The sequence below is a fragment of the Bombus bifarius genome, unplaced genomic scaffold (assembly GCF_011952205.1).
Source record: "Bombus bifarius isolate JDL3187 unplaced genomic scaffold, Bbif_JDL3187 scf7180000007966, whole genome shotgun sequence".
In the NCBI taxonomy this organism is placed as follows: domain Eukaryota; kingdom Metazoa; phylum Arthropoda; class Insecta; order Hymenoptera; family Apidae; genus Bombus; species Bombus bifarius.
In genome coordinates this window covers 796,096-821,287 of record NW_022884352.1, presented here as the reverse complement: position 1 = coordinate 821,287, position 25,192 = coordinate 796,096, and the positions used below count along the sequence as shown (strand labels likewise).

The 25,192-nt window shown below is 41.6% G+C and overlaps 2 protein-coding genes and 1 long non-coding RNA gene across 7 annotated transcripts; 1 reads left to right on the top strand and 2 right to left on the bottom strand.

Moving 5' to 3' along the window:
- Window positions 1–681: 681 nt before the first annotated feature.
- LOC117208742 lies at window positions 682–25,192 on the top strand. Its single transcript, XR_004487764.1, has 2 exons — window positions 682–4,407; window positions 24,973–25,192. It is a non-coding gene; the product is annotated as an uncharacterized LOC117208742 (long non-coding RNA).
- Window positions 4,511–20,327, bottom strand: LOC117208718. Of its 5 annotated transcripts, none has more exons than XM_033450036.1 (4): window positions 19,720–20,327; window positions 6,956–7,222; window positions 6,661–6,873; window positions 4,511–6,572 (listed from the first exon to the last, which is right to left on the bottom strand). In XM_033450036.1, exons 2-4 carry the CDS (start codon window positions 7,214–7,216, stop codon window positions 6,234–6,236), a joined length of 813 nt encoding a protein of 270 aa, XP_033305927.1. In that variant the 5' UTR covers window positions 7,217–7,222; window positions 19,720–20,327; the 3' UTR covers window positions 4,511–6,233. The 5 variants fall into 5 exon arrangements, with proteins under 5 accessions (XP_033305927.1, XP_033305918.1, XP_033305902.1 ...); XM_033450027.1 differs by having other exon boundaries at window positions 19,724–20,327; XM_033450011.1 differs by lacking the exon at window positions 19,720–20,327 and adding an exon at window positions 9,327–9,419.
- Window positions 21,150–22,929, bottom strand: LOC117208711 (circumsporozoite protein-like). Its single transcript, XM_033450000.1, has 4 exons — window positions 22,699–22,929; window positions 22,015–22,614; window positions 21,727–21,828; window positions 21,150–21,603 (listed from the first exon to the last, which is right to left on the bottom strand). Exons 1-4 carry the CDS (start codon window positions 22,757–22,759, stop codon window positions 21,437–21,439), a joined length of 930 nt encoding a protein of 309 aa, XP_033305891.1. The 5' UTR covers window positions 22,760–22,929; the 3' UTR covers window positions 21,150–21,436.

The following is a 25,192-nucleotide window of genomic DNA, read 5'->3' as shown; positions in this document are numbered from 1 at the left end:
TGCGTGGCAGCGTAACGGGTCACGTACTCGATATTATAAAAGGTGTACGCGAAACGGATTCGGAGCATCGTTTTCGTACGTACTCTATAAGTGTGTACTATGTTACGTACGATGAATTGTACCTGACGGTCACACGTTTTGTTGTTTTTCCGTTTATCAATAAATTATCGCATTATAGGTTACTATAATTTCTACTTTTGCAAGCGTCTATCCAGACTTATTTGCCAGTTGCTTTCGAACGTTTCGGTTTCCGATGGGAGGAAAAGATCGGTCACGAGGCGTCGCGTCATTTTTATCGACCATCGTTGATACGTTAGGATCGAGAAAGAAACGGCGATCGATTACGCGCGTCCATTGAATGATTTATCGGCGAAACGAGGTTCTCCGGGGGGAACAGCGTTCGCGCAATGTTGAAACTGTTGAAACGGTACTTGATCGCGATTTATCGGCATTAACGTGCCTTAATTTTCGCTTTTTACTTCGAACAGTTTTCGATCCTTCGAAGTAAGCTTCCCCTTTCTTTCTAATCAAAAGTTACAATTTTTCGATCGTCCTGCGCGATGCGTCGCCACGACGTACCTCGATCCTTTCCGACCTATCGAACAGAAATGGCAAAATGGTGTGTCGAGAAGCGTCGATCCGATTCACCGATCGTTCCTACCTGTACAAAGTAATGTCGTACGCAAAACGAAAAGAGAGGAGAGAGCTACGTCGAAGGACGACAGGAAGGCGGAAAGCTGAGAAGAATCGGGACGAGTAGAAGGAGGAGGTCGAGGTGCATCGAAAGTACGAATTTAAAGCTAATTTATGGCGTAATTTAGCATCAATGTCGATAACATAAATCTGTCACAGAGAGGACAGGGGATCGAACCCTGTGTACATGGACATGCCGAGAAAAAAGTCGACGAAATAACGTTACCGGCACGTAGGACCGACGAGCACCGACTACAGATACACCGCGGCACATGTCTCTTCTCGAAACAGCTTCTTACAGCTTCGTTCCCATCGATCCGCACACCATGACCTAGCCGCTGCTGATTCTTATCGACTCCACATAATCGAACAATTAACAATCCGCTCGTTCTTTGTCGTATTACACGTAGCGTCGTTAACTTTCTTTTCCTTTCGTCGAGGGGTTTCTACGGATCGCATCGGAGAGATCGCTTTTAGAACTCGTTGCTTCAAAACCTCGAAAAGGGGTCATCGAACGTAGAACATAGAGCGAAGAACGCGATGTTAATCGACGTACGAAAAAGGGTTCCATCGCTGGGAAAACAGCGAACATCGAACCGTCGATTATCGCTTTGCTCTCTGTCCTCGTTCCTGTAAAAGACGAAAGCAAAGACGGCAGATACCATCGTCAACGACAAAGTTAAGGTTAAGCTAGGTTCGCTTGTAATAACCACTCAACGTCGATGTAGGTGCGATCGACGATAAGAAGAAAAACACGGACGAAACGATTCGTTCGATTTTTCAACATATTGGCAAGATTACCGAACACGAGCAACCGGTGTGAAAAGTGGGTCGACCGACTCGGGTTAAAAACGAGATTGTACAATTAAAAGGATCGGTTGGTTACAGCGATTGGGAAGAATTTCCGCTGGGAAGAGACTCGATAGCAGCAGCACTTTAAAACCGTGATTATTTATTCAGGGCCCGAAAGGAAGATACGGAACGTGAGAAAAATGTCCGGCACGAACATTACGTTGATGCGCGTTGATTGAGAGGCACGATGGAGGAAAGGTCATGCCCGTCACCACCTTAATAAAAGTTAAATGGGCGCGGGGATGAGCTCGCGGCATTATCTTACCGTTAGCAGTGGATGCGACGTGGTGGGTATTATCGATACTCACCGACTCGACGCGCAAAAATTCAACGCGGATCTCCTTCGAGCTTCGCCACTCGTCTTCGAGTCTTATGTTTATACACGTGCGAATCGGCGTAGCGAAAAGGCTGCGCTTATATTAGTAACGCGTCGAGCTGTTTACCGAGAAACGATCCGAGCTTAGATCAAACGGAAGAACGTTATATTTATTTCTAGGAGAATCGTGGAAAAAGTTGTTCTGCCATTTGTGGCCGATCGTACGCGCCACTTCCATCCTGTTGTAGCACGCTGTATCCTACGCATCCTTCCCTTCTGTTTTCCTCGTATTTCCGCCCTTTACTTAAGACTAACGCGTCTGACTGCAAACTGTCTATTTCTTGTCATTTACACCAGGCTCGTCGATCGATTCCAATATAGTATATGTATACACGTAAATTGTTTCACTTATCGTCGGCGTCGATCGATGGAGCATCGGATGTATGTGTATTTCCAGGCGAATTCCTTCAAGATGGAATCTTTTAATACTCGACGAACACACTGATCAATGATTAATAATGGTAAATGGCTTGTTTCTCTTCGTTCTACGTTTTCGTCCTTGTCTGATCTGTATCGCGTCGCGCCGCGTCGTACCGCGTCGTACCGCGTCGCGACGCAACTATAATCTGGAACGTGATGTTCGTCTACGTCTACACGGGAAGCACAGGCCTCATTACACCACTGTGGAAACTAGAAACCAGTTGTAAAAACTAACCCAATATCGGTGTCTCCGTATACCTCTCTCCCTGCCCCTTCCGAGCTCAGCTTCGAGGCTCTCTTTAGCCTCGCTTCGATTCTGGTACCTGGAACCCACGCAACATCTGCTACTTCCCTAGATCCCTGGCTGTTGTTGCAACCAAGTTTACGTTTCTAATCAATGAAATCGCAACGAGATAAATCTGCGACGTCGAATTAACAGCAAACCGAGATCGAGGGAATCGCATGGTTACTAAAAGTTCGCAGTGATCTGACGATGGAAACGAGTCGAAAAAGATGTCGTTAAGTCGAACGGCGCTGCGCGTCTGTATCCAATTGCTATTCGCCGCCGATCGCGCAATCTCGGTGTATAGCTCGTGAACCAAGTAAAGTCCTCTCGCTAGATACTCGATCGTTGAAGATCGTTGAAAACGCGCTCGCGGTAATTCTCAATCGCTTAGTAATGTTATTCTAAAAAGATGGAGATCGTAAATCGTTTCCGCCGTGTCGTACGGATCAACAGCGGGATCGACAGTTTCTTCAGATCGTATCAGATTTACGGCTTCGTGCGTGTCTTTGCGTAAGCGCATTTGCGTCTCCATTATATACGCTTTTTCTAGTAGGTTAGAACGCGGTTTCGCGAATTTCACTCGGTCAAGCCAAAGAAACTTTCACGCTACACAATTAGTACTTGTACTTTGATACTGCTGGTTCAAAACGAGACACGAGATCAAGAAATTGAAGTAGCGGTGGCGAGAGTGGCTTAGAGCTCGCGCAAAGAAACGAAATATGTATGTAGTACGTGAGTTCTAGAAACACACTGACGACGACGCACCGACGACGCGAAGACTCGTCGTTTCCTCGTATCGATGAATCGCTGCGTGTCTCTCATCCGCCGTACACCAACCGCTTCCTGTCGCACGCATCCTTCATCTGCCTCTCTTTCCCTTCTTCACGACTATATGCGTCACAGCAACCGGTAGCTATAGTTTTTGCACGACGAAACATTCAACGAACGAACAGCAAGTTCGTATTTTCGGCGTCAAAAGTTTCGCGATACACAGTCCAAAGTCTATCACGCGCGACTCACCGATCGACGTAAGATGTAAGTATGCGAATACAGTACGTACGTGATAGCACGCGACCCAAGTGTTTACACGTTTCTATGGAATTCCACGACCTCTTTTCGTTCTTTCTTGTCCGTTCGAGAACCTTCGTACATACATATATTTCCTCCAGGTTGTGCGGTTTGTCCTCCGTATACGGAATACAGATACAGATCGTACTACCGATCGCTTAGCTTTTCGTACGAGCGATGAACGTTCCTTATTAAACTAATTCTAAGCGAATAGCGCAGATTCGACGCGATCGTCACCGAGTCTTCCCACCGGTGAAAGTGGAATGGAAATCACATCCTGCTCGAGTAGAGCAAACTCTTGCTCGCGTGTCACAAGTCTCATACGGTCTACGTCTAGTGAATGCAGTACAGTACGACCCGCGCGAGAAGAATGTTAACGTAGATTCGAAACGATTCAAAACTAGTGCGTTTCGACGTATACCGACATCTAGGTACTTACTAGGTAGGTAGGATACGAAAAGAAAGTCAGTCACCGATTCGAACGGCGTGGAAAGTGTCGTTTGGTTCCGGGTACGACGACCCACCGATCTTTCGCGTAGTCTTCCACACTATTTACTTATGTACGACGTACGTTTCGCGACGCGCGGCATCGGTTCAAACGAGACAATAATTGTCGAAGCTTGCTTGCGTCCTCTTTAGACACTTCGTTCCCTTACGCTGCCAAATACATACGTAATTGTGTCTTTCGTCGTCTTTTTCTCTGTAATTGCAAGTAAGTTGTACTACTTCCACTTCTATTCAGTACGATAGTACATATTTACATATAGTATACCAGTTGCATAAAATATGACAAAATGACGCAAACGAATGCGATATATCTATTACGTAAACTTACTATTTATTAGCATAATTATTACATGCGAAACGATGGTCGTAAACTTACATATCAAAATGATTAACCAATGCGGATACATATTACGTAAATGTAACTATACAAATATATTTATATCACAGTCGTAGACAAAGAAATCAATACGTTAGTCGATATCGAAGTTATTTCGTACATACAATCAAGTGTTTAGAGATCATCACCGAAAATCCCTAGTGATTTGAAGCAGGCAAACACGTTCGATAGTTATTTCTCACCGATAAATAGATTAACGGTATGCTTGAGCGCGAACAATTTAATTATTCTCTTGATATTCCTTATACGATACGCTTTAACGATGACAACAACGACACTACGCGTCTTTGGAACAGAAAACATACTGTTTAACCACGCTTCTCCCATTTTTCCTATCTTTCTCTTTTCTTTTTCCTTCTCTCTTCCATCATTTTTTCACACCCTATTAATCGATGCCAATAACGTTAATAAACTCTGTCTAGCAGCAAAAGTCCCATGTCGAAAAACGGTTAGTGGTAACGATCAACGTCGAATAACGAAGATACGTGTTAACGCTATTATCATTATCATGTCTATGTTTAACGCGTTTTTCTAAATATAGGACGAATGATAAAACCAGTCTTATCGTAGTCGTTATTCGGACAGAATTCGTTAGTTCGATACGCATTACGTTGGAAGAGTGATAAAATTTCTTGGCTGAGCATTCGAACGCGTTATTTAAAAAGGAAGCATTTTGTCGTGAAACCGTTAGGATGCGACACAATAAAAATCCATAAAATCTGAAAAATGCCTTCGATTTTCTGTTCGCTTCCCTCGACTCGTGTTTTATATCCCACCCACACTACGTATAGTATATATATATATATAGTACGTACATGTATTGAATTCATTCGAATTTGTTCAAATGGGAATTTTTTTAAATTTCAGAACGACTCGTATATAACATTAACATTTTAATTCGTCGTGCCGCATAAAACTCACTGACGATACAACTACAGCGAACTTCAACGACAAATGTGAAGACAACGATCGAAATGAGCGTGGCATCGCTCGTTAATGATGGATGCCAAACGTTTCCAAGAGAATATTATTACAAGAACTCTTAAATAAACTCTTAAACTCGCACCAAGTATTTCAAAGACGAGATGTTGTATGTACCATGGGTTGTGCTTCTTCGAGCAAAATCGTTGAATTCAACGATATTCTTAAGAACACAAACCTTCGAAAGTTACGATTATAGTAGAAGGAATAATAGGCTATTTGTTTTGATTTTTCTTCTTCTCGATTCGAGAATTTCTTGCTTCTCAGGCATCTCCGAGCGATCGAGATTCATAACGATTCTTCTTCTTCTTCTTCTGATTAGTTGTTTTTTCTTTTTAGTCTTACGAAAAGAAGGAAGACCAAAAAAGAAGAGAAAGGGCAGAAGAACAAAGATCAATTGATACGTTCCTTTTGCTTTCTTCTTCTGCGATATTATATATCGAGATAAAACGCAGTAGAAAGGCGATAGATCTGGCAAATCGTCTGATTTTGTTCGTCCTCGAAAGCTCGAAGGGTATATGCCATATTTTTCAGGTAATCTTATCTTATCGGATACATAGATCCCTAGAACATAGGCGCAATAGATGAACGAGCAACGCGACAGAATCTGAACAACTCTACGAATCTGAACGATTGCCCGGCTTCTCGTTATCTCAAAAATTTGCTTCCAACGAATTTTCTAGCTCGTTCAAAGGCGGCACCATAGTTTGAAGGGAAAAATATCGGGATCGATCGGCAGCGTCGACGCTCGTCACGTGCTGAAATTGACAGGGTTGGCTGATATTACTCTTGGCCGGTAAAACCACTTTCTTCTGCACGGGCTTCTTCTTTTTCTTCCCTGGTATCGAGAGACTAATGTTCTCTGGACAAGAAACGAGTCTTTCTATGTGTTGCCAAAGGTCGTTCGCGGCTTTCGGATTATCGAAGCTGAGTCCCGCGAGGCGCGTGTGATCGGACGAAAGACACATCGTATGAAAAGCCGGGCCCGATACCTGCGAAACATAATTTTTCAAAACGAACTCTAGTCGTTTAGAATTACTTATAAATTACCGATCGGCTGACCGACAACATGTCTTTTACCTTGTACGACGACAAATTGTCGATGGTCTCCCTCCAAAGAGTAAAACAAGTGCCACGTTCTGCCAACAGAATTTGAATCCGCCTCTTGGATCTCGATCGGGTTTCTCCAAGATCCAAAACTACCACGGGTATGCCGGTAAATCGAAGCTCCCATCTTTCGGTTTGCGACGCGCTTCCCAGATACAAGTTGGCCAACGACTCGCAAACGAACACCTGTTGTCGTTCGAAAGAAACAAAACGATGATACAATACGTACACTTGCATTTTGGCAAAGAGCACACACAGCTTCGCTTACCTGAGACTTCAAACCCCTGAAAAACGTTTCGAGTTGTTCCCGTTCCATCTGGCTCACTGGCTCCAAACGCGATTCGTCGCTGTTTTCAGAACTATCGCTACCTTCATAGCTAGACGTGGCTGAGGTGTCTGCCTCTCCCGTCGACGATAATCGCCTCCTCGCAGCTCCACTGTATTCACTGTAGTAGGAAGAACTGTGCAGCGACAGGTTCGACTGCAACGTAGGGCAGGAAGATGCGTATACCGGCGGCGGGGCATTCATCTTTTCCTGAAAACCAAATAAACGATTGCACTTGTTCGATCGGAATCGAAAGCCCATAACCACAACCCTCTTGTTTATTTCGCGAGACGGAATAGAAGCCAAACGAAAACAATACAGATATTATACGAAAGTACCAAGATCCATGTCAGTGCTCTGTCATTCGATCGTTCGTTTGTTCCGAGTTAACAGGGAATGTTTCTCACATATCTTTTCGATCTTTTGACGATCGACCGCGTCTAGATAAAATGTTACACGAAATGTTTCACCATCGGTGAAATCGATGACGCGACACGATCCACGATTATTCTTTCGATCCTCTCCGTCTGACTTCTTCACGGGTTAAATTTGACGGCGACTATTACGATGACGTTGATGGCGCGACGACACGTTCTCTGCGCTAAAGAACGAAATGGTACGTGTTCGATCGAATACGAAATGCGAGAGGCACAGTCAAAGTGAGAAACATAAGGGACACACCGTCCGATAGTAGCATGGATAAAGCTAATCAACCAATAACGTTTTAGCAACGACCCACTTAATCATGGCGAGAAAAGTTCCACTCTTGTCCGACCTTAATTCGATCACAGCGACGCCTTTAACGAGTTAGTCGGGTGAGTAATCACGGTCTAAGTGCATGGGTTGTCGCATCGTCGCACGGGCGATGCCATTATTCGGTCCCATCGTTAAGAATTCCCTGATAAAAGTGTCAGCCTCTCGATTAAAATTTGACATCGACGTCTCGTCCAATATTAGAATACGTTACGTATCTACGTTTACCGCGAAAGTGGGAGAAGGATCTCTGGAAGGAATGGTCGTTTTCGATGAACTCGACGCTGTCGTAAAGTTAAGCGCGCGCATAGGCCGAAAATGTCATACGTAGAAAGAAAACAATGTGAAGCAGCGCGTGACGATGAGCGACAGAGAGCAGTCTCTACGAGATTTCTTTCCATCTCCGTAATGCGTATATCATATGTATTAGGTACGCGCGACGTAAGGAAAAATTAGAGAAAATTTGAGCAAAGCTATGCTTATATTGTTATTGTAGTAGCTGCCCGCCCTCACCGCTGTGACACGCCCGCATACTTAGTTTACGCTCTTCGAGTAACGATATTCCTACACGCTCGAGAATCGAAAGGAGAATCGATAGAAAGATGGCGGTTCGTGTGCGAGTGTATACGAAACGTATTGTGCGTGCCGGAAGCGCATTATCTACGTTATCTATAACGATATAACACGCTCGACAAGGATGCACCATTGTTTTAAACCGGCAAGAACTTGGTTCTTGGTTTTGTCCGTAGATCAACTGCCGATAAGTATGTTCGCGGACTGTTTCTTTTCGCGTTCTCACGGGACACGACCGATTGTTCGCAGCCGTGGGTACAAAATTCTCTGTGCCCTCCCATCCTAGAAAAATCTTGAGGACGAATCGAAATCGGTGATTATAACAAAACGAAGGAAAACGTACGTTGACGAACTAAGCAGCAACGAAACCTGTTTCTACTCGTAACTTGACGAACACGGATGTGTGGAGTGTGTGCATACGCGCAGGAAATTCGTGGGAGTAGTCGGCAAAAACGATTTTACAGAAAGAGATTATTGATTGATCATCGCAGGGAGGACGATATTCGGAAGAAAGGAGAAATCGATAGCGTGTTGTACGTACATTTGAATATTTCGACACTCGTATAATAATTGCAATTTGATTATTCTTACAATCGTAAGAAGCTGCACGCGTAAGTAGCAAGATAATTTGTACTAATCTTAATGCGAGCGTATTATGTAGATATACTTTCCGCAAAATTGTCTACACTCGTAATTTGTACGATGACATCATTCCCATCGCTACTTTCCAACTGTCACACTTATATCGGATCTCTCTCACGCGGAACGCTTTCTTCTCCATTCCGTTATCTCTTTGCCTCCATCTTTCAGTCGCGTCGTTCTTCTTGCGATGCGCGACGAACGTTCGACGCTGCGAATAGAAACACGATAAACGCTTGGTAAAACGTAGCGAAACCCGAAACCAACAGTTTCGGACGTACGAAGCTCTTTTCAGTTCTCCTCGCGTCATGTCATTGTTCGCCGCATACTATTGTCCGTTATTACATACCTTCGTTGTGCCCTTGTTTCGCGAATTACGCTTACCCAAGGCTGCGTTCAAACATCGTCGACATTCGCGTTTATTCATTTCATACGTGTTTCATACGTGCATATATGTTTCATACAACTAGGTTTTCGCGCGCCCACCGATCGATCGCCAGCCATTCAACAAACTCAGGCTATAGAGAGCAACGAGATCGGTCTGCGTCTCTGTGAATTATTGTCAAACGTGCGGACTTTTCTGGTATAGCCGTAGTTGTTGTCCACAGAAGTTGCACGCAATAACGACGGGCAACGGCAGAGACGTCGCGTCGTGTTACTCGAATAACTAACCATGAGTGAGCAACAAGTATCGTAATTATTACAGAGCTGCGAACGACGGCCGTAACGAGGCATGCCGTCATCTTCGTCAACAACTGGCTACACCCCAAAGAAATCGTCCACATATTTTGTCGAGTTCGTTCAGTTTTATCAACTCGGTATTTTGATATCGATTATCTTCTGCGTATACTACTGATTCCAGTATGATAGCTTACGGTAGTTCGTGAGTTACGTAATGGAAATATAGTACGAGAGACGGACGGACGAGTCCAATAACGAGTACCTAAGTCGTTGCTCGTTACGCGTAAAATGTAAGTAGTAGCATCGTGTCGTAAACACGCACATCTATATTTATTACATTTTTTTGCTAATGATTTCCGGATGATTCACGTATTATCAAACATCCGTAAACGTGGTACATCGCGTATACGATAAAACCAGAACGAGATGCCACCGTACGTGCGCATTCGATGCATGAAAATATTTGCAAATTATCGATTATCAGGCCGCGAAAAGAGAGAATCGAGACGCGTGAGCTTACGCAGAAAAGCTCTTGATTCGCTTGTCTAACAACGAGAGTGGTGTACGTGCACGTGTCGGTTACGCATGTAGCTCTTTGTACGCATACAGTCACGATCACCGCTACAGATGACCGAACCTCTTAGCACTCTGTATATGTAGCTACGTGTTTTCAAAATATCGTTCGGGAGAAAGTAACAGATACAAAAGGGTTTTCGTAACTCGAACATCGAGTACGTAGCAAGCGAGGTTTATACGAAAGCGATGTAAACGGAAAACGTTTATCGATGGACGATACCATTGATAAAGGCTATCGACGTTTGAACATCATCGCGTCGTTAGTTGGCGATTCGTGAGAAGCAGAGACAGTGCGCAAAGACGATAAGAGCGTCGACTATCTCGCAGAATGCACGCGATATCAATTTAGAGCTGATGATTTGTTTCCGCCTACGTAGTCTCTTAGTCATCGAGTCCCCTCGTTGAATATCAACCGGACAATGTGAGATGTCTTTGAAATTGCGTCGCCAGATACATATGTATTATATATACGTACATATATAGTATATATATATATATATATAGGTACCCATGCGTATTCCTTTTTCTGCTTTATTCGCCCGTTCATTTTTCGTTAATATTTACCGCCAGCATCAGCTTCCATACGCGTAATAACGCCCATGTAGGTGAAGCGCATACATTTGCAACGTATCGAAAAACGCGGTAGAACATGCGCGTAGATTCTCGTCACGTGTTTACATGTTACTCACGCAATTAGTCATCGTTATTGATATAAGCGGTAAGAAGTTTCTCATTCTCTAACAAACACGTACGTATGCATATGTGGTACGTAGGTGCTTGCATACTCATAAGTTGATACGGAAAACTAGCAAGAACGTCGAACGTTGTTAACGTATGTCGTGGTTAATTGCGTAATATCGCCAAGCGATTATTCACTCTTAACGATCAACGATTCATCTTGTGTAACTATTCGTAACGATTCATAGGAGTATAGCAGTATCGGTTATAATTTGAGAAATTTGAGAAATTCACGATTATTTCGTTCACGTTCTTTACACAATACCGTGGTCCTCTTCCGGGTTGCCTTCTTCTCGAGCGATCTCAGATTTTACTACTCCGTCATCAGAATATGCAAATAGTATCTGCCATCGAGTCGATCACTTCTCCCGATCTTACCGTAAGTTAAGGCGATCGATGTTGCGATTATCTAACTCCTAACGCGTTATTACAAATCGACTTTCTTTATCCGCCCAATTATATTTTTCCTCATATACAGGGTGGTTGGTAACTGGCGGTACAAGCGGAAAGGGGGTGATTCTACGCGAAAAAGAAGTCGAAAATATAGAATACAAAATTTTTTTTCTTTTTTTTAATTTTTTTTTAAATCTACAGCGAGATCCGTTATAACGAGACGCGATAAAGTGCACGCGTACCGACCAAAAATTCAAAGTCGATTTTCTCGAAAACAAAGCCCCGAACGAAAAATTTTTATTCTATATTTTCGACTTCTTTTTTCGCGTAGAATCACCCCCTTTCCGCTTGTACCGCCAGTTACCAACCACCCTGTATATTCGTATTTCTTTTTTGTTTCCTTCGTCGTGCATCTATCGTTGTTCTCTACCGTAATTCCTTCTCCTCTTTCTCGTACCATAACAGCTGGCTTGTGCTCGTTAATTTTCTAAATAGACGAATAAACAAATTACGCGTCAACGAAACGATATCGTTTCAACTGATCGATAGAACGAAATTTGAAACCGTCGCGTGATCATCTACCGACACGATTACTCGTTTATCCGTTTGCCACGCGTAATACGCGTACGATTACTTTGCCAAGGAAGATATTCAAGTTTTCACGTAGGAACGACGACAGTTTGAGAGTTCGAGCGCGAAGGATGGATCGATGAAACAGGGTTCTGGGAACAGGTTATCCTGGCAGAGGGGAGGCTGGAGGCGAAGAACCTCGATTCCGAAGCTGCCCTTCGGCGTGACGTCATCGTCCGCTATGCATCAGGTTATCGTTCAGAGTTGGCGTTGCTCAAGACCGCTTGCCGCTAGGACGAAAAATATTCCTCTACCATCGTCCATAGTTATTCGATTCTCCTTCCGATATTCGCAAAATGCTGCTCGAATATAAACATCGTGCTCTCTCTTTTCCCCGCCTCTCTCTACCTCCTTTCTCTCTTTGACAATCGGTTGTTTAACGGGACTGCTTTTCGCTCTGCCGACTCGTTGTTCCGTTCGGTACAAGCCATATTAGGGTTAAGTTCCTTCTGCCACGTTAGAATTCTCTCGGCAGGGTATCTTGTTTAAGTCGAAGCGATTCTCGCGCGCGAGTTCGTATAACGAGGAAACGAAGGCGATCGAGCGTGTCTCGGAACGCCGCCAGACTATAGGAAATATTCCCTCGTCTACTCGAATGCGAAAACGCGCAAACGAAACGTTCCGTCTGCACAAATGTCCGGCCTAGCAGTCTGGTCACGTTCGCGGAACGTGAGTTATCGTCCTCGAAAAATAATAACGCTCTCTTCAGGGCCAGCCCGTATCGTTTACCTTCTACGAGTGTGTCTACGATTGTTCGGCGAACGCGACGTCGTGCGAGTAGCATTTATTCTCTGCTCAGCTCTCCTTTCGATGCTTGATTAGCCGAATGTCTAGGAAAAACAGTTTCCGCGCCGATCCTATTTTACTTCGTTCGACGCTGATCAAAGTTGCGATTAAAACGGCAATCTCGTGAGAATCGCGCGAACGCGGAGTGGCGAGAACGCGAGCCAAGTTATTCGCGTTCCGTCAGGATTCTCCTTATGCAGATATACATCTTTTTCCTTTCTAGACTCGTTAATACGCAGAACCTTTTCAAACCGACTCGAGCCGATTTATGCCGCGCTATATTTATAGCGCTTCGAACGGAGCTTCCGCGGTTTCTGCTGCATTTTTCCTAATAACGACAAGCACAAAGCGGCGCGAGAATAATTAAGCAACGTGCAACCGATACGAAATCGTTTTTGTTCCGGTAGTGACTGTAATACCATCCGTGTTACCTGTGAATTCACAAGAAATTACATAAAGTCGTTTTAGTCCGTGGTGATAATATATTCTTGACGTCGTGTCGCGAACAATTGTAGCGAACGTTAAAGCCAGTAGCGAGACTGCGGTAAGAAAAAAGGAAATAAAGCGCTGGAATTTGTATGGTCGGCCCAAGCCGCGGTCTTTTACGTTCGCAAAGATTCCTAAACGAAATATGTAACAAACAAGTATATGTAAGCGTATATGACGCAAGCGTCACGAGTATTGTCTGCTTTCGACTGGTTTGGGCCAACCGGATATGAAACAGACTCCCAAGGGTTAAGTTAAGAGGCATTAACGGACAAACAGAACCGTTAATGATTCATTAGCTCGTATACCAGGATCACGGCAGTTAACCGGTCACTTTAGTTCGCGTGTCCGTCCGAGATACAACTTTACACGTAATATCATTTTGAAACAGCCAAATAATATAAAACAGTACGGTTCGATATTTTAACAGTAGCTCGTGGTGCGATTCGATCGTTATCGCGCTCGCGTTAGATAACGTTTACGGTGACTATGCGTCGATCAAGAAACTTGTATATTAAGTTTTAGCAGCGGAGGCTGAACCGGCCGACCTACAAATCGTAAATTCGACCTTGTTCCAACCTGTCCTCTCGGTCAGTCTTCCTGTTTCGAACGAGGTTTTAGGGTCTTGACGCACCATGCTCGCTCGTAAGAAGAAGAGACAATCTCTTCCATAGCAAATATTTTCCAATTGATAATTTATCACTTATGGAGATAGTCAATGTCCTTGCCTATCTTATTCCTTAATTATTCTGTCAAAAGTCCAGGACGACTAGTAGAACAGATTTCGACGACAAACGATTTCGATGGCGTAAATAAATTAAAAAGACTCGTAAACTAACAAAATATCTTCGACCAGATGTTCACACGGGCGCTCGAATTTAAGTCTACGGTGGTTTTCTTCCTTCTTCTTCTTCTTTTCTCTCTCTCTCTCTCTCTCTCTCTTTCTATCGAATATAGCGTAAAAAGATGTTAAGTTCCCTAAGGGTCATAGTCCCTTTTAGTCGGATGAAAGAGAAAACGAAACGCGACATACTGCTTCGGCGTACCGAGCCGGTTGCGTAGGACAATATAGCTACGTGTATGCGTACAGATTGTGTCCGTCATTGTGTCTGTTTAACTCGTACACAGTCGTTTCTGCATCGTTGCTACGTTTCGATTTGGTTTGTTCACGGTTAAACAAAAGGCAACAGATACAATTGAAAAAAAGCAAACTTGGTTATTTTCGTTGAAATAAAAAATGCGAAGCATCGATTGCGAGGCGAAGCAGACTTGTCTCTCTACTCTACGTATGCAAAATGTGCGGCGATGGCTCTTCTTCGGTTGGTTGTGTTCTTCTTAAACCGACGATAAATGTGTTTCATCGGAATCGTTGTTCATTCATTCGCCCGGCTCTGCCAAACGCAGAGGACGTCGTAAAACCGGTTTAATTTTAAAATGTGCGTAGAATCCATCTATTAAAAAAATGGCTCGTTTTTTAGAGGCCAATAACTCTATCGCCGCGATCTTACGAGTCTGGAACGCGAGAAGAAGAGTTTGGAAAACGCAAGAGAAGAAGAGAGAGGAAACGTAGGTAAAAGTAAAAGTAGTAAAAAATGGACGCTCAAAGTGCTGATAAAGTCATCGTCTTACGTATCTTCTTCGTATTCGTTCTTTTCTTTCCCCTCGTATATGCCGAATGATATAAGTTCGAGTCTTTCGTATACAAGTAAATATCGCTTCTTGGCATTGATAGCGACGCAACTCAATAGATGTTTCTATTTTTATCGCGTAGAACGTTGTATTTATAATTTCGTCAGTCTTGTGTCAGAGGGCAATTGCATTAGTAAAGCTTGTATTTGGTATTTTCAAAAACGTCGATATTAAGAAGTTTCTTCTCTAAAGTGTACATTTTTTAAGTTGTTCCACTATCAATGTCAAGTAGCGGTATGTACGTGCACGTGTATAGTTATCTATACGCGCAGCACCAATAAACACTTCGACTTGACGCAGGACCATTCTAAACGGGCATATTAGAAGAATGAAATGAACAGCCCTTTTCGACCATAGACAAGTAGGTTGTATCTCTTTATCTACATCGCGTCTACTACGTATCATTATAAGCGGAAAACCTCTATGACAACCAGAATTTTGTTCGTTCCGCTTCTAAAATACGAACCAACAGGTATATATCATACATATTTAAATGTTACGATAAAAGATCGTACTTCAACTTGTACTCACTGTGATAGATTATGATCGTCATACTGGTTGTACGACATAAACCATCGATTACTTTCGTACATAGATAACCGCGCCTAGAAGTTGAATTTGTCTTTCTTCGATACAATTCCAAATATATACAGGGTGGTTGGTAACTGGTGGTACAAGCGGAAAGGGGGTGATTCTACGCGAAAAAAGAGGTCGAAAATATGGAATAAGAATTTTTCGTTCGAGGCTCTGTTTTCGAGAAAATCGACTTTGAATTGTCGGTCGGTACGCGTGCACTTTATCGCGTCTCGCGTTATAACGGACCTCACTGTAAATTTTTAAAAAAATTAAAAAAAAATTAAAAAAGAAAATTTTTATTCTATATTTTCGACTTCTTTTTTCGCGTAGAATCACCCCCTTTCCGCTTGTACCGCCAGTTACCAACCACCCTGTATATTATTTTTTAGGGTGCTCTAAGATTAGTAATATATTACATATCGTCAATATTTCAAGGTTCTTAACTAAAAGAATCAATATTTATCGTCGATACGATGTTGTCAATATTATACGACCATATGATGTTGAGGACTTTGAAATATCGACGATATTATTGATTGTATGTGGACAAAGCCTCGTAAACCGGTTTCGTTCGTTAAACCTCTCTTACTCGAAATATTCGATAAGAAACAGCACACTATAACTCGAAGACCTTAGATTTTTCCTTAAGATGCTTAACGAGATTCGGTTGAAACATGAACCCACCGGTATACAATTATCGACAATTACCTATGCATATGTCTGACGCGTGTAACCGTTAAAAATAAAGAACGAACTTCACAGTTACACAATAATTAATTAAATTAAAGAAATTAAAGAATATTTGAAGAAATTAATGAAAAGAAGAATTTAATTAAATCAAAGAATTAAAGAAAAGACGAAGCGAAGACAAATGTGAGCACAGTGGTGGATGTTACGAACACAGCGCGATAACCACCAGTTACGTACGTACTTATTTAACTGAGAAACGTTGATTCTTCGAAAGGTTCTCGTACAATGTCTCTTTGAAGTTGTATCGTTTGGAAGGACAAAGTCTCGTCGTCAAACGAAATTTTATCGGTATCTCTTGCCCATTGTACCACGTAAGCGAAAGTTACGAACATGCTCTTAGGGCGAAAAGTGATTTTATACGTTCTATGATAGAAATATGGAAACTGGTCGAATGTCGCGAGCATGTTTTTCATCGCGAAATCCGAGTATCTTTCGTACCGTGACCAAGGCGAGATTCCTACACTGGTTGGGAAGCGACTCGGGACCAACGGAAAAGTTTACAGAGAGAAAGAGAAACCAAGTGTTGGGAGAAAGGTGAAGAACGAGAGGCTAAGGAGACCGGACGATAGGTCGATGAACCGGACAAGAGCCCTGGGCCTCATTGCCTCTTCTTCTCTGTTCTTTTTCTTTCCTTTTCACTTTGCCCCCTTGTCGTTATATTTCTCTGCTTCGGACTTTTGCATAACATAAGTGCGCGTATCGTATTTTAACTCGCGAAGAGCACGAGATACCTCGTCCGTATTTGGATAGCATTTAGAGACAGATATCGGATGTAAAAAGGAAGATAAGAGGAAAAGCAGGAAAATGAAATGGAAACGAAGTAATGCGGAAATGCGAATAAACGTAACCGTTGTTAACGCAAAATTAATCTTGTCGTAGTAAGCAAGCAGCCGGGCAAAACGCAATCCGATTTCTCCCCGATCGTAACTTTCAATGTCGTGGGTGAACTGGCTTCGGCTGGCGGGTTTCGATTGCTCGTAGCGTGAACGGATATCCGGAGAATCGTGCGGTTCTTACTCTCTCGCCAAGTTCTAGATTCCTGATTTCTCTGACCGCGCGAGATTCATACTCGAGCAGCCATGTTACATATATGTAATAATGTATATGTATATAGTATACACACACCCACACACACACATAAAATACTAATTACTATATTCGTACGTGTTACATAGTGGACATACATATATATACAGGGTGGTTGGTAATTGGTGGTACAAGCGGAAAGGGGATGATTCTATGCGAAAAAAGAAGTCGAAAATATATGGAATAAAAATTTTTCGTTCGAGGCTTCGTTTTCGAGAAAATCGACTTTGAATTTTTGGTCGGTACGCGTGCACTTTATCGCGTCTCGTTATAACGGACCTCACTGTAGATTTAAAAAAAAATTAAAGAAAAAAGAAAAAAAATTTTTATTCTGTATTTTCGACTTCCTTTTTCGCGTAGAGTCACCCCCTTTCCGTTTGTGCCACCAGTTACCAACCACCCTGTATATATACGCGTCGACATGTTCACGTAACAGCGAACAAACGCACTTGGAAAAACTCAAGTTGTTTCTTTCGAACTTAGACTCGCTCCATAAGTATTTCCACTTTCCGTTTTTTACCTGCGATTACCAGCCGCGTCATTTCCGTTGCGGCGTGTTTTTGCACTCTAAACAAACGAACACATCAACGCGACTACGACGAATTGACGTCAATTGTCAAAATCTAGATCCACATCGATGAGAAGTTATCGTTCGTTGCGGCCACGCTGTATTGAGACGATAATGGCGACGACACGATGGAACAACAGAGTTTCTTAAAAATTCAAAAAAACTATCGTCCTAATATAAGCGCCTTTTTCCCAAGAGTCGTACTATATGTTCGAAAGAAGAAAAAAGAAAAAAAAAAAAGAAAAGCGGAGAATTTGTATCAAAGTGGGAACGAAACGATATTCACCTTGTTACGAAACAATATTATACGTACGACGAATTTCATTGAAAAAACGGTCACGTTCGATACGATTTATTCGCTGCGTGTGCCTGACATACTCATCTAATTTTCAGGTATGCTATCGATAGTCAGTTCGCGTGATTAGTTAAGCGATTTCGCGGTTCTGCGTTCCTTCCCTGTCGCGCAGTTAAGTCGGTCCAACGCTTACCAACGTTCCAAGGATTGCTCGTGAACTTTATTCAACGGATTACGAAAATAAATATGCTCAGTCAAACGATTACGAGTCTCTTTCTTCATGCTGCAATTACAAATTTCAAATTTTCCCAGTTAGCGTTTTCATCGAGTTGAGATATCGAGCGTACGAATTGCGCGAAAATTAATTATCGTAACGGAATGGCGTGCGATGGGTAGACATTGATCGATTTAACGTGCGCGCAACACCGAGTTACGGTTCGTAATCGCGTTTCCCTTTTGCTTCTGTTCCCGCGTTCTGATTTCAAGTAACAGACTTTTTCTTCTCTCGAGAAAGAAGCGAAGTCACCGTCGTCGTCTTTTCCTCTGCAATTCTTTCAAAAAGGATTTTCAGTGTCTTCTCCCAGTTACCAAAGAATTAAAGGAGAAGGGAGAACAAGATACGTGTTTGATGGAGCGCGAATGTGCAAATTGAACTCGCAAACTACGGACGCTCTGTGTGTATTCAACTTTACGACTCCTGCGCGTAGCGACAACAACGATTTACGGTTAACCGAACGCTTTGTTATCCTCGTTAACGGAAACTAATCGTAGGCGTGGACAAGTTCCCCTAACGAGTTTAACGCGCCGAAGATCTTCGATCCCGGGATAAGCCCGTAACCGTTCGTCGTGGCGATCCACTGAAACTACAATCTACAAAATCGAAGGGAAACAACGCGTACAGGTGGTTTAATGCAGCGGTCGGGACGTGAACAATTTTTCAAATCCTATCAATGAGTAAATAAACATCGTTTTAAATTAGGATACCTGCCTACTGCAATGGATATTGTGGAATCTTGTGATCGTAATCGAAATAGTCCGGGTGTTCTTCGATATAAGTACGAAACAAAGTCACAGAATGCACAGGAAGAATCGGTCTATCTAATGTTTATAAGGAGCAACCAAAATGTGAAATTCGCATCACGTATCGACATAAATACAGCCGCGTTTCTCGCGATTTACCATGTATAATAGTGATATTTCTTTCTCTCTCTTTATTGTTAGTAATGTAGACAGGCGGATCGGTCGCGTTGCTGCGTCCTTTTCCAGAGGAACGCCGATGTTCCTCGTTCTTCTAATTTTCGAAGTTCAAAGCGTCGTCGATACGTCTACGCACGTTTAATCTGTCAAAGATATGTTTAATGGATCTCGAAACTCGACATCTTACTCCATCGACATTTCGAAATATTTCGGTAAACTTGCCGCTAGTCGGCTAAGTACCAATTTATATACATACATAAATGCGTGTGTCAAAGAAAATGATATACATACTTACACGTCCGTGCAGAGTAATCCGCGAAAGGTTGGGGGTCTTGAAATCCTGTTTCACGTTTAGGGACGAACACGGGAAAGATTCAAACGCGTCGATCGTGCATGACTGCTGTTGCCACGATGACAGCTCGTTCGATACACCGATCGACGCGCGTCACCTGATCCACCGATTATGAGAAGCGACTCCTTCGCTTAGGGTTAGAACGAGTCGATTAATCGAAGAGGATGTGTGAATCCACGTCGAAAGGAGTTTCTCCCGTCTCTCCCTCTCCTTCTCTTCCTCTTTTTCAGTCTTATCACTCGGCGACGTGGTAAAAGAGAACAAGAGATAGGTTACGGACAGAATAATGGAACATTCGTGTGCTAGCAATTCTGAAAGAAACGCGAAAGCGACGGAAAAACTCTGCCGAAACGACGCTCACGAACAGTGACGATAGACTGTAGACCGAGGTTCCTCGCGGAGTCGTGGAGACTGAGGAGCAGCTTGGCGCAGCTCCGACGAATCGAGTTGCTCGACCGCGCGCGTACCCTTGCGAGCAACGCCAGAATTGCCCAGAATTCCCAACGAACACCACCGTGGAGGCGCGCGAAGCGCGAACCGCTCCGGCCACCAGCACGTCCGAATCTCAATTCATGTACTTAATCGCGCATCATGCACTGCCTCGTGTCGTGACGTTCGACACAGTTCGTGTTCACGCACGCCTTCTTCGCTAATTTACTATTCTTCCATGTCTCCACTCTTTTTTTTTTATACTCGTCTTTCGTCGCTCGACGTCACGTCGTCCAAATATATCCATTTTTTTGTCGACGTATCCTTTGAATTTAAACTCGTTCATAGTGTGTTCTAACTTTGTGTTCTAACTTCCAGCTCACTCGCATTTTGCTTTTTGTGTTTGTCCTCTACTATCTTTCTGCATATTGAAAATTAGATATTTACTTGCATACCTGAAAATATTACTATTAGAAATATATTACGCAGAAAAATGATAACAGAAACATTCAATTTTTCCCGCGTCGATATTGTCGATTTTGTCCACGTTCCTGTTTGTTATTTCGACCGAAAGTCGATGGAAATCTGATAGCGTTCCAAGTTATTATTGCTACACGTTCAATGCAATTTCTTTGCATATTGGAACAAACGACGCTCGCGCTACTCTCGCGTGAGAAACATTTATGTCGAAAAGCTTGAATATAACGGATAACGACTGGAACGTATCGAATTCATCGAGTTCGTTGCCCTTACATACACGTCGATCCGCGGTGAATGGTTTGCTAGTTAAACATCAAATTAACCATACTTAATACACTTTTGTTTACAATTAATTTCATTCCCGACGCAAAGTGCAATGTCCTGATTTACGTGATTATTATATATATTATATCTTTAAAAATGTATAGATTGTATACGAGGGACGGAGGTTCACAACTTGTACAAACCAACAATTACTGCTCGTGTAATTTTGGTTCTATCTTAAATTACATAAATAAAGCTTTTATTTTACAACTTTATAGATATATGTACAATATGTTATTTTAGTTATAATTGTCAATAGAATCCCACTTCTTTCTTACTGTTAAATTTATAAAACTCTATGTCCGTTCGATACAATGTCTTTTTTTTATCAAGAAGAAATGGAAAAATCTAGTTGATCGTTGCTGAGGCATTGTTGATTGTTGTTGTTAAAAAAGGTGGCTTCACGATAAGAAAACTATTAGTTTATCTTACAAATAATAGGATTACTGCCAAAGAGAAAATCATAGATGTAAATACAACAGTTGACGTTGCCGAATTGCATTCGTCCGTTTCGCAGAGTTTACATATAGAATTGTTATTTTTGCAGAAATTATCTTCCGTGGTACAACCCCTGGATTCCGTGCCATTCTCTATAAGAGAAAAATACATGTGTAACTAATTAACAAAACCTAAGTTCATTTACGTGTTTCACGTCAACACAAACTTCGAATAAACTATGCGTATCGAAAAAATAATATAGAAAAATGCCTTACCAATTTTTAAATAACAGTGATATGTAACGTTTTCATTAACGGACTGTATTCGTGGGAACCGACCGATTACGCTTCTACGCTTTCTATCAGTATTCATGTCAACTAAAAATACATATAAAAAACATATTATGTACTGTAAAGATATAACAAGCATAACTTGTAATTTAATTTTGCACAACTATCCAATCTATTATATTTTTACTGTACGTTATGAAACAGGAGCTGAAACCCTTCTAATACATCAAAGGGACAACGATTACAAACTGAATCATACGAGATAAATATTACGTTTCATGGCTGAAGCGTTGGTCGTTGAGTTAGCCGTGACTGAAGCCGTGGCCGTTGATTGCTTCTCGGCTGTAGTATGTACTCTTGGTGTAGTCGTGGTCGTTGATGTAGTCGTGGTCGTTGATGGTTTAGTCGATGGTGTAGTCGATGGTTTAGTCGATGGTGTAGTCGATGGTTTAGTCGATGGTTTAGTCGATGGTTTAGTCGATGGTTGAGTCGATGGTTGAGTCGACGGTTCAGTCGATGGTTCAGTCGACGGTTCAGTCGACGGTTCAGTCGATGGTTCAGCCGATGGTTCAGTCGATGGTTCAGCCGATGGTTCAGTCGACGGTTCAGTCGACGGTTTAGTCGACGGTTCAGTCGACGGTTCAGTCGATGGTTCAGTCGATGGTTCAGTCGACGGTTCAGTCGATGGTTCAGTCGATGGTTCAGTCGATGGTTCAGTCGATGGTTCAGCCGATGGTTCAGTCGATGGTTCAGTCGATGGTACAGTTGGGGTTGTATTCGTGTCTGGAGGATTTATCTTGCACGTTTCCGTGGAAACTTTCTGTTCTTTACATGAATCGCCGTCGCATTTGAAGCACTTGAGCGTTCGTTCCCCTAATTTAAAGACAAATATATAATATCTGTTCATATGTAAATTTAAAAATTATACGTGGATATTTGATTGCACTGATACATTACCCGATTGCGAGGCAACGAGTCCGATCGTGAACAAGATTATTAAAAATTCGTGCACTCTCATGTTTCTTGCTATAACTATTTAATTCACGTCGATGCTACGAATGTTCATCCACGAATGCTGAAAAGCTTGGAGGTGTAGAAATACCCTTTGCTGGCTTATCATGGAAACTTCACCCTTATCGGGATAGATATCTTCAATCAATATCACTACCTTGACAAGATACGCGATTAACGTATAAAAAATCATATGCCGTTAATTTCTTGTTCCTCGTTATCTGTGTCTATTTCTTTATCGTACTGACCTCATTGGCGGAAAGGAAATTGTATTTTTCAACGGATCAAAGAAACGAAGTATCGTTGCTTGTGAATCATGAATCAGTCTTCATTCTATAAATGATATTAATTTTGCGCAATTTTACAACTACGTATACCATAAATCGTATAATGGGATGATCCGTTTAAATGATCAAACGTATGAAGTAAAACATTACTTCAAATATTACAAGACACAATTTATTCAATCGTATCTATATCTTATACATTCTACATATTATTATCTTTTTAAGTGCGATATTCGAGCAAATAAAAGAGAAAAGAACTTTTAGACGGTGAGATACTGATATTCAAGTAAAAAGTTAAATATTCGTCACTGTTCAATTTTGTTCTATCTGATCTATTTAATTTCTTTTTAATTAGATTTAATTTACCACAGTTGTTGGAATAACTATTCTTCGAGCAATATCTGTTTTATATTTCATATTCTACTATCGTCAGTCGTCAAAAAATATAATGGAAACATTTCTTTTATAATTCGATAAGACATCGAGTAAAATAGGTGATTATCTTGGGACGAATAAAATTTTTAATTAAGATACAGAAGATAGAATCGATGCGATAAGATAAGTAATGACTATACTTCACTATTCGATTAATTGCGACGATTGATCTAACGTCACTGAAAATAATGGCGAAATTAACTACCCCGTACATGTTACACGTATATTTGATATTAGTGAAATTTGAATAATTTTCCTTATACAATCTTATTTATGTCGTTCGTAATATTCCACTCGAAGAAATAAGCAACAAGTGGACGCTCATCGGTTAATGCTATCGGGATGCAGCGATTACGTGATACGATCATTAAGATTTGGCGAACCTCGAATCGTATGTATACGAGACGCAAAAAAAATCACCTAAAGGTGCGATTGCAATATACAACGATGGCAAGCAGGTGACTTCTATGCTCGTTATTATCTTTAAACAACGATTTCTGGCATCTACCTATACATATATAGGCAAGGGTTGCGGAAAAATTGTTGGAAGGCCAACTTCCATGATTGCTTTATTTCTATCAAACATGCAGTCGTGTAATTCTATAATTTCAGAATATCGTTTAAGCTTTAAAAGGCTTATTTTTTAAGCTTTAAGGAAGAATCTTATTTCCATTTTCGTAATCGACATTTTAATATTCTTTACACATGGGCTATAGATATGCACGATGTAGTTCAATATAACGAATATGATAGACAAAAGTAATAATTTTGATATCGCAGAAATAGGTAGCTATTAAATATAAGATAAATTAGCAAAAATTATGCTTGACAGATACAAAACGTATTAAAGATAAACACGAAACGACAATAATAACTAACGCTAAAATGGTTCTCACTCTAAATCGCGCTCTACTCACTTTTCACTCTGTTATTGTTCCAAACTATCGACTGTAACTTACTGATTTTTTTTTTTTTTTTTTTTTGGTGAATTTACACGTTTATCTTAATGTTTCTTTTGGTACTTTTGGTGGACAATATGAAGGATATAACGATAGGTACTACTTCGTCGATAATTTTAACGATTTTTTTCGGGTATAAATAACGGAGTCGCGGACGATTTCGACAAACACAGGAAGATCGCACAAGTTACATACGTAGCAATAACAGACATTCAAGAACCATGAAAGCCATGAGATTCTTACTTTGCGTTGCAGTCATTTTTATGATTGCCTTTATTTCTGCCAGCAATGCTAACCCAGAACCTAATCCTTCGCCAGAGGCGGTAAGTTACGGATTATTTTACCCTTGAATTTGTTGTTTGTCCACGGTCATCTTCAAAATATTTGCATGTTGCTTTTTAAGAAACGATATTCCACTTTGATTAACTTCGATTTCGAAAACATTGGAAGTTTCAATAACGCGTAACTAGACCTGTTAAACTTGATTCGTTTACGCGTAATCTGTACGATGCTATTGGAATTTTTGTGTTTTTTTTCAGGATCCGAAAGCAATTAACATAATGAAAATCTTAGGAAAACTTGGAGTAGCGTTGTCTCACTTGAAATAACCGACCTCAACGATACGTGTACGAAGGGTGCAGGCACGACCAGCGGCTTTTAAATCTGACGAGTTTATGTGCATATATGTATACGTAACTAATTAGAAACATGTAAAAATTGGCCATATAAATTTTTTGTCGTTTGACTACACATATAAAA

Coding starts and splice junctions, on each gene's coding strand:
- LOC117208718 (XM_033450011.1), bottom strand. CDS start 9,404: ATGAATAAACGCGAATGTCGACGATGTTTGAACGCAGCCTTGGGTAAG. Junction 6,874..6,955: donor TCAGGGGTTTGAAGTCTCAG/GTAAGCGAAGCT, acceptor GAACGACAACAG/GTGTTCGTTTGCGAGTCGTT. Junction 6,573..6,660: donor ACAATTTGTCGTCGTACAAG/GTAAAAGACATG, acceptor TATGTTTCGCAG/GTATCGGGCCCGGCTTTTCA.
- LOC117208711 (XM_033450000.1), bottom strand. CDS start 22,759: ATGAGAGTGCACGAATTTTTAATAATCTTGTTCACGATCGGACTCGTT. Junction 22,615..22,698: donor ACTCGTTGCCTCGCAATCGG/GTAATGTATCAG, acceptor TCTTTAAATTAG/GGGAACGAACGCTCAAGTGC. Junction 21,604..21,726: donor TCACTGTTATTTAAAAATTG/GTAAGGCATTTT, acceptor TTTCTCTTATAG/AGAATGGCACGGAATCCAGG.